The sequence below is a fragment of the Grampus griseus genome (genome assembly GCF_964374135.1).
Source record: "Grampus griseus genome assembly, chromosome: X".
In the NCBI taxonomy this organism is placed as follows: Eukaryota; Metazoa; Chordata; class Mammalia; order Artiodactyla; family Delphinidae; genus Grampus; species Grampus griseus.
Genome location: NC_138999.1, coordinates 115,081,202 through 115,099,096, shown reverse-complemented (window position 1 = coordinate 115,099,096; position 17,895 = coordinate 115,081,202). Strand labels below are relative to the sequence as shown.

Genomic DNA, 17,895 nt, shown 5'->3' with positions numbered 1-17,895 from the left:
AGTAGTTTACAATAACAACAGGATGATCAGTATTTTAATTTTTTTAAGAAAACAACAAATTGTGTATACATGCATGGAAAAAGACAAGGAGGAAATAGCCCAACATACTCATCATGGTGTGCAATTGTAGGCATTTTAATTTTCTTCTTTGTAGTTATCTTTGCTTTCTAAAATTTCTATTAGAAGTTTATATTGCTTTTGTAATCAGGAAAAACACTTTTTTGAAAAGAAAATAAATTGAGCACATTGCACTTGAGAAGGATGTACGTATCCTTTCAGTACACAATGCAGTCCTACAGAAAGAAAAATGAGGCTGACTTGTCACAGTTTCCTGCAAGAGGATGCTGAGGACCTTATCATATCAGTGCGTGGGCACTGGGGGAGAAGTTTCTCTCAGGTCTCAGAACCAGGAAAAGCTACACTGGTTTGCTTTTATCTTATGGACACTGTGACTCATGTAACTCAATAATCTTCAAACGCTTTTGCCTGAGAATCCCCTGAGATTTTTAAATTTTTATTTCGAAGTAATTTTAGATTTACATGAAAGTTGACAAAAAAAATAGTACAGAGAGTTCCCGTGTACCCTTCATCCAGTTTTCCTTAATGTCAACTGACTTAACCATAATACAGTGATCAAAACCAGGAAATTAACTTTGGTACAATAATACTAACTAAATGTTTTAGTCCACTCAGGTTGCTGTAATAAAGTACTGTAGACTGGGTGGCTTATAAACAACAGAAATTTATTTTTCACAGTTCTGGAGGCTGGAGACCTGATAAATGGGTGCCCGCATGGTTGGGTTCTGGTGAGTCCTCCTCTGGGTTGCAAACTGCCATCTTCTCTCTGTGTTCTCCCATGGTGGAAGGGGCAAGGGAGCTCTCTGGGGACTCTTTTATAAGGGCACTAATCCCATTCATGAGGGCTCCACCCCCATGACCTAATCACCTCCCAAAGGCCCCACCTCCAAATACCATCATATTGAGGATTAGGATTTCAACATATGAATTTGGGGGAGGGGGGACACAGACATTCAGTCCATTACACTAAACATCAGAGTTTGTTCTGATTTCCCCAGTCTTTCCACTGATTTTTTTTTCTGTTTCAGGATCCCACATAGCATTCAGAAGTCATGTCTCCTTAGTCTCCTCCAATCTGTAACAGTTCTGTCTTTCATGACCTTGATGCTTTTTAAGATACTGGCCAGCTACTTTGTAGAACGCCCCTCGATTTGGGGTTGTCTGATTTTTTTCTCATGATTAGATCGAGGTTATATATTTTCGACAAGAATACCACATAAATGATTTGTGCCATTCTCAGTGTTTCCTGACCTTTAATAACAGTGTCCCCTTGCACATTTTTATCACATAATTTTAAAATCATAAGTGTAAATAATTGCAAACATGTTATTTCCAATCTATTATAAATATCAGCATTTTAAATAATACTGTTACTTCACTCTTTTAAATGTATTCTAAATACCAAATACTGAAGTGATTTTTACCCACCATCATTTTATTTTAAAACATATAAATATTTTAAACATTTAACATTTTATTCCTTGAATCTGTATTTTTAGTTCATTTCCCTCAGAGAATTTTATCTTAAGGTAATACACTTTTATATGTGAAATATAATGCTTCCACATCAGACTTCTCTGTAACAAAAATATACTTATAAAGTGAAATTAATTTTTACTTCCTGTATCCATAAAACACTACTAAAATTATTATAACTACTGTACATAAATGATCAAAACAAAATAAATATATTAAAAGGTTTTGAAAATAATTACAGTTACAAAAAGCATTTTTTTTTAATTTTTATTTTTGGATGCACTGAGTCTTTGTTGCTGCACGTGGGCTTTCTCTAGTTACGGCGAGCGGGGGCTACTCTTTGTTGCAGTGTACAGGCTTCTCATTGTGGTGGCTTCTCTTGCTGCGGAGCACAGGCTCTAGGCTCGTGGGCTCAGTAGTTGTGGCTCATGGGCTCTAGAGTGCAGGCTCAGTAGTTGTAGCGCACGGGCTTAGTTGCTCCGTGACATGTGGGATCCTCCCAGACCAGGGCTTGAACCCGTGTCCTCTGCATTGGCAGGTGGATTCTTAACCACTGCGCCAGCAGGGAAGCCCAAAAAGCATATCTTTATTTAAATGCATCTCAGTGAAATGGATGGGACTTTTTTTCAGGTATCCATGGACAAATATTACTATATTGCTAGAAAGAGACAGTTATTCAGCATCAATTCTATTTCTAATTTTCTTTATATACATAAGGACTGAGAAATCTTGTTCATATAAATAAGAAGATGAGACTTCAAAAATTTTATTATAACACTGTCGTATAATTCTATGAGTTCCTTTGAGTTCCATACCAAATATCAGAGTGATCTCCCAGCAAAAACAACTTTTTTCCATTTTTTATTGCAATATAATTCACGTACATAAAATGCACCCTTTTAAACTATAAAATTCAGTGGTTTTAGTATATTTTAAACATGGCGCAACCATTACCACTATCCAATTCCAGAAGAGTTTCATCACACCAAAAAGAAATTCCTTACACATTAGCAGTCACTTCCCATTTCCCTTCCCCCCAGCCCTTGGCAACCACTAATCTTTCTGTTTCTATGGATTTTCCTATTCTGGGCATTTCATATAAATGCAATAGTGTAATATGTGGCCTTTTGGGGGGTCTTTTTTTTTCGCTTTTTCTCAGTGTTTTCAAGGTTCATTGTTTTTATGGCTGAATACTATTCCATAGTATGGATGTACCTCATTTTCTTTATCCATTCATCAGTTGATGAACATTTGAGTTGTTTCCACTTTTGGTCATTGTGAATAGTGCTGTTATGAACATTTGTATGCAAGTTTTTGAGTGGACATATGTTTTCATTTCTCTTGGGTATATATACCTAGGAGTGGAATTTTGGGGTCTTATGATAACTCTATGTTTAACCTTTTAAGGAAGTGCCAGACTGTTTTCCAAAGTGGCTGCACCATTTTCCATTCCCACCAAGAGCGTATGAGCATTCCAATTTCTCCACATCCTTGCCAATACTTGTTGGCAAAATCTGTCTTTTTGATTATAGCCATCCTAGTGGATGTAAAGTGGTATCTCTTCATGGTTTTGATTTGGATTTCCTTGATGGCTAAATGATTTTGAGCATTTTTCATGGACTTATTGGCCATTTGTATATCCTCTTTAGAGAAATATGTCTATTCAGATCTTTGCCCACTTTTAATTGGATTATATGTCCTTTTATTATTAAGTTGTAAGAGGTCTATATATATTCTAGATACAAGTCCCTTATCAAATATATGATTTGCAAATATTTTCTCCCATTCTGCATGTTGTCTTTTCACTTTCTGAATGGTATAATTTGCAGTACAAAAGTTTTAAATTTTCGTGTAGTCCACGAAAATTTTGTGTCTCTAGTTTTTTTTTCTTTTGTCACTTGTGCTTTTGGTGTCCTATTTAGAGATCCATTACCTAATTCAACATCATGAAGATTTATAACTATGTTTTCTTCTAAGAGTTTTAGTTTTAGTTTTTATAGTTTTAGCTCTGGGTCTCTTGCCATTTCCATATGAATTTTAGGATCATCATGTCAATTTCTGCAAGAAAAGCCAGCTGGGACTTTTTTTTAGGGATTTCATTGAATCTGTAGACTGTTTTGGGGGGTATTGCCATTGTAACAATATTATGTCTTCTAATCCATGAACAAGGAATGTCTTTTCATTTATTTATTGCTTCTTTTATTTCATTCAGTGATGTTTTATAGTTTTCAGTACACAACTCTTACACTTCCTTTGTTAAATTTATTCCTAATTATTTTTTTATTGCAAATGGAATTGTTGTTTGATTTTCAATTTGTCTATTGTTAGTAATAATAGTATTGTATAGTAGTACAATTGATTTTTGTATATTGATCTTGTATCCTGCAACTTTGTTGAACATGTTACTAGCTCTAATATGGTTGTTTTTGTAGATTCTTTAGGATTTTCTGCATACAAAATTATATTATCTGTGAATAGGGATATTTTTACTTCTTCCTTTCCAATATGTATGCCGTTTATTTCTTTCTCTTGCCTAACTGGCCTGACTAGAATCTCTAGTACAATGTTGAATAGAAGTGGTAAGAGTAGATATCCTTGTCTTGTTCCTGATCTTAGGGAGAAGGCTTTCAGTTTTACACCATTAAATCTGATGTTAGCTGTGGGTTTTTCATAGATGTCCTTTGTCAGATTGAGGAAATTACTTTCTATTTCTAGTTTTATGAATGTTTTTATCATGAAAGGACATTGGATTGTGTGAAATGCTTGTCCTGCATCTACTGAGATGTGGATTTTGTCCTTTGTTCTATTAATATGGTGTATTACATCGATTGATTTTCATATTTTGAACCAACCTTGAATTCATGGGAAAAATCCCACATGGTCATTGTATGTAATCCTTTTTATATGTTGTTGAATTCATGTAATTCATATACCAATAATTGCTGGTATTTTGTTAAGGATTTTTCATTATTGTGGTAAAACACACCTTTACATAAAATTCACCATTTCAACCATTTCAAAGTGTCCAACTCACTGGCATTTAGTACATTCACAGTATTGTGCAGTCATCATCACTATTTAGTTTCAGAGCATTTTCATCACCTCAAAAGGAAACCCCATACACATTAAGCAGTCACTCCTCATTCTCCCCTCTCCCTAGCCCTTGTCAACCACTTATGTAATTTCTGTCTCTATGGATCTACCTGTTCTGAATTTTGTTGAGGGTTTTTTTTTTTATCTATATTCGTAATGGATATTGTCTGCAGTTTTTGCCCAGGTGTGAAGTGCAAATAACTTGGGTGAAATCCTTTCTATTTAGAGAATGACTAATTCAAATTCTTTATCAGTAAAAAAGGGGTCCTAGCCTTTCTGTAAAACACAGTTATTCACAGGCCCCTTTGTACCCCCTTCATTTGGCAAGAGAGGGAGGTGAGCAGAGGAAAGGAAGAGAGCATTTTTTCAGCTTTGTCTCTCTTCTGTCTGATGGAGAAGGAGGACTTTGGAAGGAAGCCTTTCCATTTATCTTCCTTGCCCTCTAGTCTCCCCTTTCTGTTGCTGTGCTCAGCCCCAAGTTGCCTCAAGTAGCCAGATCCCAGGACAATATCTCTGAGGTCTCTTCTCCTCAGCTGGGGCCTTCGCCCTCAGACTACTCTCAAAACTGCTTCCCTTTTGGGTGTCCCTTGCCTATAACCCTTGCTAACTGGCCAGATGGCATCCATTTGCTTGAACCACATGTTCTTGTTTGCTAAGGTCTCCCTAAAGTCTGTCCAAATTCCCTGAGCATGAGGAATGTCAAGCCCCAAAGTTGTAAAAAAGGGGACTTGCTGGAGGCCAACAAGGAGGTATTTCTGGAGATCACGGTGCTGTTTATGTAATTTTCAAGTAATGCACACAGGCAAGTTCATCATTTGGTGAAGCAGGCTCAGGGAGTGGGAGTAAAAGTTTACTCCCACCCTTACAGTGCCCCTCATAGCCCAGCCCACCCTACAGCTTTGTTGAGAGCTAAAAGTCCCTGGAGAGACTTGGAGGTGGGGAAGATTTTTTTCTCCAGGGAGGCTTCCTGGCTTACACTTCTCCAGACCCCAAGGATACTCCCAGACTCAAGTTGATGTCATTTGAGTGTTTTCAGATAGAGAATTTAAGACTTACTCTGACCTCATGTGCTTTGTGTTTCCAGCTGAACTCAAACTTTCCAAGACTTGGGTTCATTTACCTTTAGTCAAAAATTCCCTTTCTAATTACACGTGGGCCTCTAAGTCTTCTTGGCCATCAGGTACCAGTTGATCAAAAGTACCACACATTTAGGTGGGGCCAATGAGGCTGACATCTCCTTTGAAGTTCAAATAGGGTTGGAAATGAGTGCAATATGGCTCACATGATGTCAACTCACATGTTTGAAATATAGTGTGTGACATTTGACAAACTCAAGCACATGGTAAGGCAGCCATTCTGCTTATAGAGCCAAAGATTCCACTCAGGAATAGGGAAATGACTTCCCATTGAGGGTCTGCTTCTCTGTTGATGGCGGACTCCGAATAGGGAGCTCTTTGATGAAGAGTCTGAATGCTATTTCCAGCTCTTGGGCAAGTAATGAGCTATTTGAATGATTTCAGAATTTTAGTAGGCAGACCTACCCTCATCCCTTGCCCTCACTCTGGGGGAGAGCCCCCACTGAAGGCATAAATGTTTTTCCTGCATGGTTGATAAAAGCTACCTGTCGTATGTATGTAATATACTTCTCCCTGAAGACTACTCCAGATAGCTGGGGCTTGGCCAGCCAAACCAGAGAAGGCAAATTTCCTGCAAGTAAGCTCTCACTTCCCTCATCTTCACCATAGCAGGCTTTAGAGCACTCTCTTCTATCGAATCAGGATGAGACCATAGAACCTTCAATTCAGCACCCCTGGTAATCTGGACCAGTTGCCTGCAGTTGGTATACAAAATAATAATAGTAGTGAATAGTCTTGTTACAATACTGTTACTATCTTACAGACAAGGAAACCAAGGCCAAGGGAGGGTACGTTATCTTTCCCAAGGTCAAACTGGAGAACCTGGGCTGGAATTCTGGTCTGTCTGACTCCAGAGACTACCTCTTAACCATTACACTATGTCAATTCATTCATTCACTCAACAAGTATTTAATCAGCACCAATTATGTGTTAGCACTATTTTAGGCACTAGAGATACAGCAGTCAGAAGGTCATCCAGCGGATCATGACACTGTGGGCCTCCAGAAGGAAGAAGTCTTCTGGGGATCAATGACATACAATGGAGGGTATATCTATTTGCTAGCAGGATGAGGGATCTCAAAAAGGTGAGCACTCCAAACTCGAGCACGGGCAGCGTATAAAAACCTCAAGCTGTGAGGCAAAGGAAGGTAGAGTTTGAGCTCAGCTCGGGTCCTTAGCAGCATCCTATGGGCTTAGTGTAGGCAGGCTGTGGCCCACGTGCCAGTGCTTGAAGTGGAGAACATGCCCCATTAGTCTCCACAACTCTGTGAAGGTCAACCACCCAGGGCCCCCTAACCGTAGGCCAACCTTATGTTTCCATGTCTGCTCACCCTTTTTTGCTATTAGCAGCTGAATGTGTGATGCTTGTGGCTCCTTGCAAGGAACTCTGGCAGTGGGTCACAGGTGGGGCTGAGCTCACCCCTCCTATAGATACATTTCTCCCTTGTAAAGGGAAAGGAGATAGATCAAAGGACACCAGGGCCCATGTGCTTCATATGGAGACCCGGGTGAGCTGAAAAGGAAGGGGGAGGAGGGGACTAGGGTAGGCTACAGCCAGGCCATGATTTATTGACTTGTTTTGCTCCTGCACTTCTGTTTACCCAGCTGGGCCTGCTGCTGCCCAGGGTCCCGGCATGTGCACAGCCACTCTGGCCAGTCCTTGTGGTAGTGTCAGAGAGAGCGTGGACTGTGTCAGCTCCTGGCAAAAGTGAGGCAGTGGAGTTCGTGTTTGATGGTTGCAACACTCCTACCCCACTGGGCCTTTTCTCACCCCCATGGGGTACCCCCTCCCCACACACGTATCCCAGTCTCAGCCACAAAATCCCTGGGGCCTTTTTCTCCTTAGAGGAGCCTGGTGTCACTCAGGTATCTAAGACATACCTACACTAACAGGTAAGCATCTGCCAACAGCCTCAAGCCTAATTCCTCTAGCATTTAAAAATGCTGGGCACCTCTTTACTTAATCCATTCAAGGTAGATAAGGACAGAGCGCCTCAGGAGAAGAAATGAAACAGATAGCTTGTGGAAGAGTTGTAGGTCCAAGAACATGAATCGAGTTCCTAGTCTTCTAGGCCAGTCCTCTAAATCCTGGCATCTCCATAAAGCTCGCTGACTGGTTTAAACAGCAATAGAGAAGTCTTGGCAGCCCCACATCAGAATGATTTCAGAACTGTGTGTGTGCACGTGCCGAGACAGAGAGAGAGACAGATAGGGTGGTAGCGGTGGTGGTCAGGATTTGAGGACTCAAAAGGCCCTTCCAGGTACATGTGGTCAATGGTCTGTTAGTGCGTAGAATCAGCTCTACTCCTCTCAAAAATCAACACAATAAATTAGGAGTTTGGGATTAGCAGATACGAACTACTATATATAAAACAGGCAAACAACAAGGTCCTACTGGATAGCGCAGGGAACTATATTCAATAATCCTTTAATAGACCGTGATGGAAAAGAATATGAGAAAGAAAATATACGTACACACACACACATATATGTGTATAACACTGCTGTACACCAGAAACTAACAAAACATTGTAAATCAACTATACTTCAATTAAAAAAAAAAGAAAGAAAAACTCTCTGGGGGAAAAAAAAACAACAAACCAACACGACCCCAAACCAAACAGAAGGGAGTAGCAACTGGTGGCAGAGGGCCCCTGGGCCTTGAGTAAGCACCAGAGGGGGCGGTTCTGAGTGGGGCTTTCAGATCCTAGCTCTGCTACTTATTAACTCTTTGACCTGAGCCAAGTTGCTAGCTTAGCTTAGCTTAGCTTCTCTTAGTCTCAGAATCACCCTCTAAAATGGGAGCAACACCTGCCTCACTTCATCGTTGTGGATATTGAACATGATAAAGTCTGTCAGGCACTTAGGAACCCATCTGCATGATCAATAGGAGAGGGCTGTGATGATCAAGATGAAGATTCCGGAGAACAGAGGATGGGACATCTGAAAGCTTCAGCACTTTTGATGTTCATTCCTAGTGTTTCCACAGTTCAGAGGAATGTTTGGAAGGGTGGAAACAACCCAAGTGTTCATTGACGGATGAGTGGATAAACAAAATGTATCAATAGTATACACATACAATAGAACACTACTTAGCCTTAAAAAGGAAGGAAATTCTGACACACGCTAGAACATGGATGGACCTTGAAAACATTATGCTAAGTGAAATGAGCCAGTCACAAAAAGACAAATACTCTATGATTCCACTTACAGGAGGGACCTGCAGTAATCAAATTCACTGAAACAGAAAGTAAGATGGTAGTTGCTAGGGACTTGAGGTAGGGGGAGAAGGGAAGTTGTTTAATGTGTAAAGAGTTTCGGTCTGGAAGATGAAAAGAGTTCTGGAGATGGATGGTTGCACAACAATGTGAATGTACATGATGCCACTGAACTGTACACTTAAAATGGTAAACTTTATGTTAGGGTTCTGTTACCACAATTTGTTTTGAAATTAAAGTTGGAGAATTGATGGGGTTATGGGTGTATGCGTGAGGAATGAGAGCGGGGAAGAGCCCTGGTAAATAGATGAGTGCTCCAGTGAAAGCCTTGCTGGGATTCTACTATGTTCTACCCTACTATGAGAGGGCGGCTGATTTCCATAAAGGGGCAGAGACAGAGAAAACAGAAGTAGGAGAGGACGATGGCCTGGGGCTGTCAGTGTAAAACAAAAGATACAAGAGAATAGAGGTTTCTGAGCTCTGAAAATGCAGCAAACTAGGAAAGAAGGCTCCATCCCAAGGCTATGGTCATCTATGGTGAGCACCAAAGCCCCTTTGGACCACAGCTGCAACCAGAAGGGGAGACCTTAGAAGGGAAGGAGGAGGTGCCTTGGGCTGGCCTGAGGTAAAAATGGCAGAGATTCACGAATGCAATCAGCTCAACTGCCCATCATTTCCAAGGCAGAGTGGCTGGGACCAGCCTCTCCTCTTCCTGCAATCCCGCTCCCTCCAGCTCCACAGGGCACCGTAAGGATGCCCTTCTCCTTCAGTTGGGCTGCCTGGTTTCCCTGGAGGGGAGGATCTGGAGGCAGGCCTTCCAGTCCTCACATCCCTAGCAGACCTACCTCCTGGCTGGACCATACTGGCCCCTGCACCCATGGCCCCTGTCCATGTGGACACACCTAAGTCCAGGACCGGCACAAGCTGAAGAGATCCCAGCCCAGGCACGGAGGGAATTAGGCACGTCTTCTCTGCTCCTGAAGTAATGTTTGTCTTTCAAATTCTGCCAACCAAAATGGCTTGGGCTGTGATTCACCATCACACCGTTATGTCATACTTCCTTACTGCTTTTATGACCAAGGAAGACTCCAGGCACAGTAGCCATATTATGTCCCAGCAAACTCCTGCCCAAATTAAGTCACTCTTTCTGGTCCCTGTCGCTGTTCAAAAATGACATCCAAGGATAATTGCTGTTTTAGGGGCACATTTTAAGGCAAATGCAAGAAATAATGAATGTACCTATTTTCTGACTGAAATTTGCATCTGTCTTTTTACCCTCTCCTGGCAAACATGTTTTATGTTTATTTAAACAGCCCTTAATAAAAATGTACAGCTGCAAAGCATCTTACTACTCAATGCTTTCTGGTTAAGAAAATTGCCCATAATCACAGTTGACTTTCCTATTTGTAACAGAATATTATTTTTCATTGATGCATGGCTGCGGCCCAATGTGTGAACATTATAAACGCAGTGGGAGGCTTATCTGAGGTTGCAAGCACTTCATTCATTCATTCCTTCAGTCAATCAACAAACTTGTTTTGTGGATTTACCATGTGGGGTTTAGGACCGTTTACAGCAGAGGGAAAAGCATCTGCAGAGACATGAGAGAGCGTGGCAGTCACCGATATGATAAGGATAGCCACTGTCAACCACAGTTGATGTGTCATGATTGGCTGTAAAGTGTGACATCAATAATTTGTTACTGATAATAGTGAACGTACCAAAATTTACTTTAGTTATAAGTTGGAATGGATTCAAGGTTCTCCTTATAATAGCAGCGTCACTCTCACTTGCTTGCATTTCAGTATGTTTTAAAATGAGAGGTAGAGAAAAGGGTCTAATTACCAGCCAGCATGCCGAGAATCATATATTCCCCGAGTTCACCCACGGGAGTGTGTCACGCTTATGAACATCATCTGTCAGTTGTATCACAGTTTAGAATTGTTGGAGTGGCCCACAAGGTGTGTGTTACGTGGGGGAGTAGAGAGAGATGAACCTGGGGAGGTCCGATGGGTAGGTGCAGCTTTTCAGAGCTTGAATAAACACATTTTCGACTGGATTGCTCCCAAATTTTGCAGAGCTAATTGTCGTTGACATCACAGAGCTACTGCTCATTTATCAAGCTCCAGTCTTTCCCCAGATACAGAGATGGGATCTTAGTTAACGTAGGGACTGTCAGCCCATACTTGTGACTTTAGCCTGTCTTGGAGAAGCCATAATTATACTTCTCACAATCAACTGCTCCTAATACTGGCTGCATTGCATGTTGAGCGCCTTAGAAATGAGAATGTGACCCAAGAGGCAGTTTCCAGGCTAGGTTTCATGGAGTGATTGTATTGTGCACCTCATATATCTGTCTTGGAAAACAGATGGAAATTCTCAGTAAAGAGTCAAACTAGAAAAGGAACTTACTAATAATGAACTTGATATGCTATCTCTACTGGGCGTGTGGCAGGCTGCGGGGGGTACAGAAAAGGGATGCCTGTGTTGCCTTACCTTTCCAATATAAACTGGATTTCTGGAATTAACCAAAAGATAGATGGAATAATACCTCACATGCAAATAGAATAAGTGATTGGCTTGGCGTTCTGATTTGAAGGGTACCCAAAATGTTTCCCTGCCCCTGAAACTACTCTCCCACTGGTGCTTGATTTTCTAATATTAGAAATTGTGGTAGAATTACTTTATTTGTTTAAAATCTATGCTTTGTTCTTTTAACTGTTTTTCTTTTTCTTTTCTTTTTTTTCAAATGTATGCTTTAGGAAAGGAGGATACTTTAAAAAAATAAGAAGCACATTCAGGAATGAACTGGAAGCCTGCTAGAATTGTTAAGAAGACCAGTTGTGTGGAGATGCAACCTCAGTAATTAATCAGTGAGCAGCTAGCAGCCAAATATCTGATAAGAGGGAGGAGGCCCTCTCCTTTGAGGGGGAAAATGACTCCCTTCTGATTGAAAAAGCACCATCCCAGACCTTCTTGCTGCTGACATGCAGATGTACATCTGGCTGTAATCTCTCACTCCCTGCTAGCCTTTGCCAAGCTGTGTGGAACAGAAATCCCCGTTTCTCCCCCATGTAAGGACACAGAGAGAAATTGAATAGTTACATAGTTAAAATTCTGAGCACTGGCGAGGAGAAGGAACATGCCCAAAGCAATAAAAAGACTCTCACTTCAAAACTGTGGCTGAAGAAAGATTCGAGCAGTTTAAACAACTGGTTGAGTTGATTGGGGTGAAGGGAGTAGGCGTCTCAGAGCCACGGACAGGTCTTGATACTCTGCAGACAAGCCAAGAAATCTTTAAATTGTGTTCAATCTACTCAAGGTTGGTGAACAAGACAGAACAAATGCTTAATAAAAGTTGACGGGATTTATTTGCACCTAGGTGTCTGTGTTTCAATAAATCCTACTCTAAATTTTATTTTCTGTGGAGTTGTTTTAAATGAAGGTTTATTGATAAAGAGTGAAAGCATAATTAAGTGGGGAAATGTGCTCTGTTCCCTCTCTCTGAGCTGTCCAACTTAAGGGAAACCTATCATTCTGTCAAAGTGGTGGCAACTCATCCAAATTGCAGGACTAGCACATAGGAGGAAAATCATACCCTTTGAAGTTTTGCCTGCAAAACTTAGTAACCCACAATTCAGAAGTGACAGCAAACACCACAGTGCCTCTGCCTTTGGATTAAACACTGCAGCCTTCTTTAAAAGTGAAAATGTCCCTGGGAAGGTTAACGTATAAAGTTACTGGGTCCTTAATAGGGTGGTTCCTCAAACTATTTATCAGAACCATCTGACACCACATCTTTCATTTATCTTGAGAACTTTAAAAATGCAGGACAGTATAGAGAGGAATATAGCAAACACTTGTGTACTTGCCACGCAGAGTGGAAATACAGTACTATATTTACTTTGTCTTCCATTAAAAAAAATAGAATAGTTTAATAGAACAGATTTTTAAAATAGCTTATTTTTTAAAATAAACTACAGGCGAAGTTGAAGTTCCCTTAATCTCCCACTTCTAGTCCATCCATTTTCCTTAATTTGATACATTTTCTTCCAGGATGTAAATAATACACTATATGGTTTTGTATGTACTTTGAAAATTCAGCATTATGTTCTTGAGATCAATCCACGTGGGTGCATAATGATCTAGTTTGTTTTCACTGCTGAACCGTAACCTATAGTACAACCCTGACACATTTCATTTATTCATTCCCCAATTGATGGATATTTATGTTGTTTCCTTTTTTTTTTTTTACTATTAAAAACAACTTGCAGTGAACACAGGTGTCCATGTGTCTTTGTACACTAGGTGGCAAATTCTCCAGAGTATGTACATTTTAGATAGTAGAGTGAGATTGCCGAGTTAAAGAGTACACACACTTTTAGTTTTTCTGGGTCTTGGCAGATTACTTTCCAAAGTGTCTGTACCAAATAACAGACACCAGTCTATGTGGTCCCACGACACCATACCATTGACAATTCTTGAGTTTTAATTTTTGCCAATCCGACAAGTAAAAATCATGTCTCCTTTTTCTTAATTTCCATGAATACTAGTGAGGTTGAGCATCTTTTCATATATTTATAGATCACTCTAGTTTCTTGGGTCTATTGCCTGTTTGTAATCTTTGCCCGTTTTTCTTTTGGGCTGGTTGCCTTTTAAAAATTGATTTGTTTTATGTCTTTTAGATGCTGTTTCTTTTTCAATTTTTGCATGCCAAATATCTCCTCCCACTATATGGCTTGTTTTCACTTTATAGTGTTGTTTTTTTCTATAGACATTTTCATATTTAACGCAGCCTCACTTATCCATCTTTTCTTTTAAACTTTTTGAGGTTTTTGGGTGTGATTAATGATTCTTCCTTACTCTTAGACCATAAAGATATTCTATATTTGCATCAAAATGTTATGAAATTCTGCTTTTAACATTTAGATTTTTAACTCATTTTGAACTGATTCTCAGGTAGGATTTGAAGAAAGTTAATCTAATTTTTATCTTTTCTCACATGGATCATTTTAATACCATTTATTGAATAGTCTGTATCATATCCTCCATGATTTATAATCAGCCTCTGTCATATATCCAGTTCTCATAGATTTATATGAGTTGTTTTTAGGCTCTTTTAGATCCCACTGGTCTATTTGTTTATCCATCTGCCAATCCCACAGCACTCTTTTAATTGCTATAACATAATAAGTGTTGAGAATCTGCCCCCCATTGATCTTCTTCAAAATTGTGTTGTCTATTCTTGGTGCATGACTCTTCTATATAAATTTTAGGATCAGCTTGTCAGGATCCATTAAAAATCCTGTTGTGATTTTGATTGAACTTGAATTAAGTTTATAGATCAATTTGAAGAGAATTGCCATTTGATGTTGAGTCTTCTCATACATCATCATGGTATATCTCTCTTTTTGAGGTTACCCTTTTCTAAACTTAATTTTTTAAGATATTTGCCTAATTAGATTTTTTAATAATTTATTACAGATTTTGGAATATTTACTGTGGTTATTTATTTATTTATTTTTGGCCGCGTTGGGTCTTCATTGCTTGCACGTGGGGCTTTCTCTAGTTGCGTCGAGCTGGGGCTACTCTTCGTTGCAGTGCACAGGCTTCTCATTGCGGTGGCTTCTCTTTTTCTTTCTTTCTTTTTTTCGCAGTACACGGGCCTCTCACTGTTGTGGCCTCTCCCGTTGCAGAGCACAGGCTCCGGACGCGCAGGCTCAGCAGCCATGGCTCACGGGCCCAGCCGCTCTGCGGCATGTGGGATCTTCCCGGACTGAGTCACGAACCCGTGTCCCCTGCATCGGCAGGCGGACTTTCAACCACTACAACACCAGGGAAGCCCACGGTGGGCTTGTTGCGGAGCATGGGCTCTAGGCACGCAGGCTTCAGTAGTTGTGGCATGCAGGCTCAGTAGTTGTGGCTCGCAGGCTTAGTTGCTCCGTGGCATGTGGGATCTTCCTGGACCAGGGCTCGAACCCATGTCCCCTGCATTGGCAGGCAGATTCTTAACCACTGTGCCACCAGGGAAGAGCCTAAACTTTTAATTTTGATATAATTATGGATTCATAGGATGATGGAAATGTAGTATAGAGACGTCTCCTGTACTGTTCACCCATTTTCTCACAGTGGTTACATCTTGGTTTTTCAAACAGCTTTATTGAGGTACAACTGATATAAAAAACCCTGGACATATTTAATGTGTATAATTTAATTGGATAATTTGATGAGTTTGAAGATATGCATATATCCATGAAACCATCACCACAATCAGGTAATAAGCTATACAACACCTCTAAAAGTTTCCTCCTGCCCCTTTTTTTGGTTGTTGTTGTTCTTCTTTTGTCATTAGAAACTTAACATGAGATCTACCCTCTTAACAAGTTTTTAAGTGTACAATGCTGAATTGTTGACTCTAAGCACAATGTTGTACAGCAGATCTCTAGAACTTATTCATCTTACATAACTGAAACTTTATGTCAGTGATTACATTTTACATAACTAGAGTACAGTTCCAAACCCAGGGATTCAACATTGGTTCAATGTTCGTGTATACTTCTAAGCCATTTTACCCTGTGTAGATTTGTATAACCTCCACTGCAACCAAGATACAGAACTATTCCATCACCACAAAGATAGCCCTCATGCTACCCTTTTATAGTTACATCCACCCCATTTCTGACTCTCAGAAACCACTAATCTGTTCATCTCTACAGTTTTGTCATTTCAAGAATGTTATATAAATGGAATCATACACTATGCGACCTTTTGAGATTGTCTTTTTTATTCAGCATAATTCCTTAGATATTCATCCAAGTTGTTGTGTGTATCAATGGTTTTCTCCTTTTTATTGCTGAGTAATAGTCCATGGTATGGATGTACTACACTTTGTTGAACCATTCACCTATTGAGGGACATTTTAGTTGTCTCTGTTTTGGGCGTTTTCTGTTTGTTCTGCCTTTTGTCTTCATTTTCTTGTTTTCCTGTGGGTTACTTAAACATTTTTTAGAATTTCATTTTGATTTATCTACAGATGTTTTGGTGTATCTCTTCATATAGCTATATACATAACTTATCACAGTCCACTGGTGTCATTTACCTATTAGAGCAAAGTATAAAATTTTTGCTTCTCTTTATGTCCCTTTACCTCCCGCCACACACACAGTTTATAATGTAATTGTCTTAAGTATTTCCTTTACATACATTGAGAAACAGACAGTGTTTTACTTTTTGCTTCAATCATCAAACATAATTTAGAAAACTCAAGAGAAGGAAAGCCTATTGTATGTACCCATTTTTTTGTTCTTTCTTTGTTCTTCCTTCCTTCCTGATGTTCTATGATTCCTTCTTTTATTATTTCTTTCTGTCTGAAGAACTTCTGTTAGCCATTCTTTAAGGGTTGGCTTACTAGTGACAAATTCTTTTAATTTTCCTTCATCTGAGAATGTCTTGATTTCCCCTTCATTCCTGAAGGATACTTTTGCTGGATGTAGAATTCCGTGTTAGCAGTTCTTTTCTTTCAGCACTTGAAAAACATTGTGCCACTTCCTTGTGACCTCCATAGGTTCTGAAGAGAAATCCACTAACATTGGAATTGTTTTTTCCTTCTACTTAAGGTATCATTTCTCTCTGGCTGCTTTCAAGATTTTTTCTTTTTATTTAGCTTTCAGAGGTTTGACTATGTATCTCTGCCTGGATTTCTTTGGGTTTATCCTTTGGGGGATGAGTTTTTATTTGATCTTGAGTTTGATTTGAAACCATTAGAGGGTTTTGAGCATGGAGGCAACAAGATCTCATTTTTATCTTTAAAAGATAACTTTGGCTACTGTGTAAAGAAAGGATGGTAGAGGGGCAACAGGGGAAACAGAAAGACCAGTTAGGAGGTTAATGCAGTAGCCTGGATGACAGGCTATAGTGGCTTGGATTAAGATGGTAGCAAGTGAATGTAGCAGTAAATAGGGGCAGATTTTTTTTAACATAACAAAATGATATACACTTCATTCAATAGAGTTGATACATATGTGTTGATTTTTTTTGTATTTAAAAGCATCATTGATGTGGACAAACTGAAAACACAAGATAGTACTTTAACAATTTGCTAAATATAAAGAGGATTTATGGAGAAAAGGGATTAGGCAAAGCACTTGCTTGTGGAATATCCCTATTCTTTAAGAGAGACCAGACAAGAATACAGATAGACTGGGTCTAGGACTGGCTACACCAGTGGGTGGGTCTTTGGATTAGCAATATCAGTATCACTTGAGAACTTGTTGGAAATACATTATTAGACCTCCACCTAAATTTACTGAATCAGAAACTCTGACCCAGAAGACAGCTTTAACAAGACCTGCAGGGGATTACCATGCACTCTGAAGGTTGAAGACAAAGGTTTGAATCCTGCCTCTGTCATCAGCAAGCTGAGTAACTTATACACATCCCAAATTTATGGAATTTCAAGCCCATCATCTCTAAAACGAAAGAAACATCATCTACATTGCAAGCAGGGCTGTCAAGAGAATTCACAGAGATAATGAACATGAAAACACTTTGTAAACCTAAAACACTGAAGAAACATGAGCAACCTATTATCTATTATGTGGAAAAATTTTAAAAGCTTTTGAAACTCATAACGATATTCATTCAATATATGATAAAGCATGCTTGTCTGTTCTTTTTTTTAACATCAGAAAGGGGCAGATTTGAACTCTGTTTTGGAGAGAGACTTGAAAAGACTTGAAAGATTCATTATATGGGGACTGAGGGTAAAGAGAAAAGGAGAAATTAGGATGACGCCTTGTTTGAGGCTGGAGTTAACTATGTGGATGGTGACGCCATTTTCTAAAGTATGGAAGGCCAAGGTAGGAGTATATTTTGGGGTAAAATTAAGAGTTCTC

General features: G+C 39.6%; 1 protein-coding gene across 2 annotated transcripts in view; it reads left to right on the top strand.

The window, feature by feature from the left end:
* Positions 1 to 12,361, top strand: part of PABIR2 (PABIR family member 2) — an 80,394-nt gene extending 68,033 nt beyond the window's left edge. For both annotated transcript variants that reach the window (XM_082681634.1, XM_082681631.1), the window contains one exon: positions 11,764 to 12,361. In XM_082681634.1, coding sequence (XP_082537760.1) covers positions 11,764 to 11,824 — 61 coding nt within the window. In that variant the 3' untranslated portion in view covers positions 11,825 to 12,361. The remainder of the gene's footprint in view (positions 1 to 11,763) is intronic.
* The last annotated feature ends 5,534 nt before the right edge of the window (positions 12,362 to 17,895 follow it).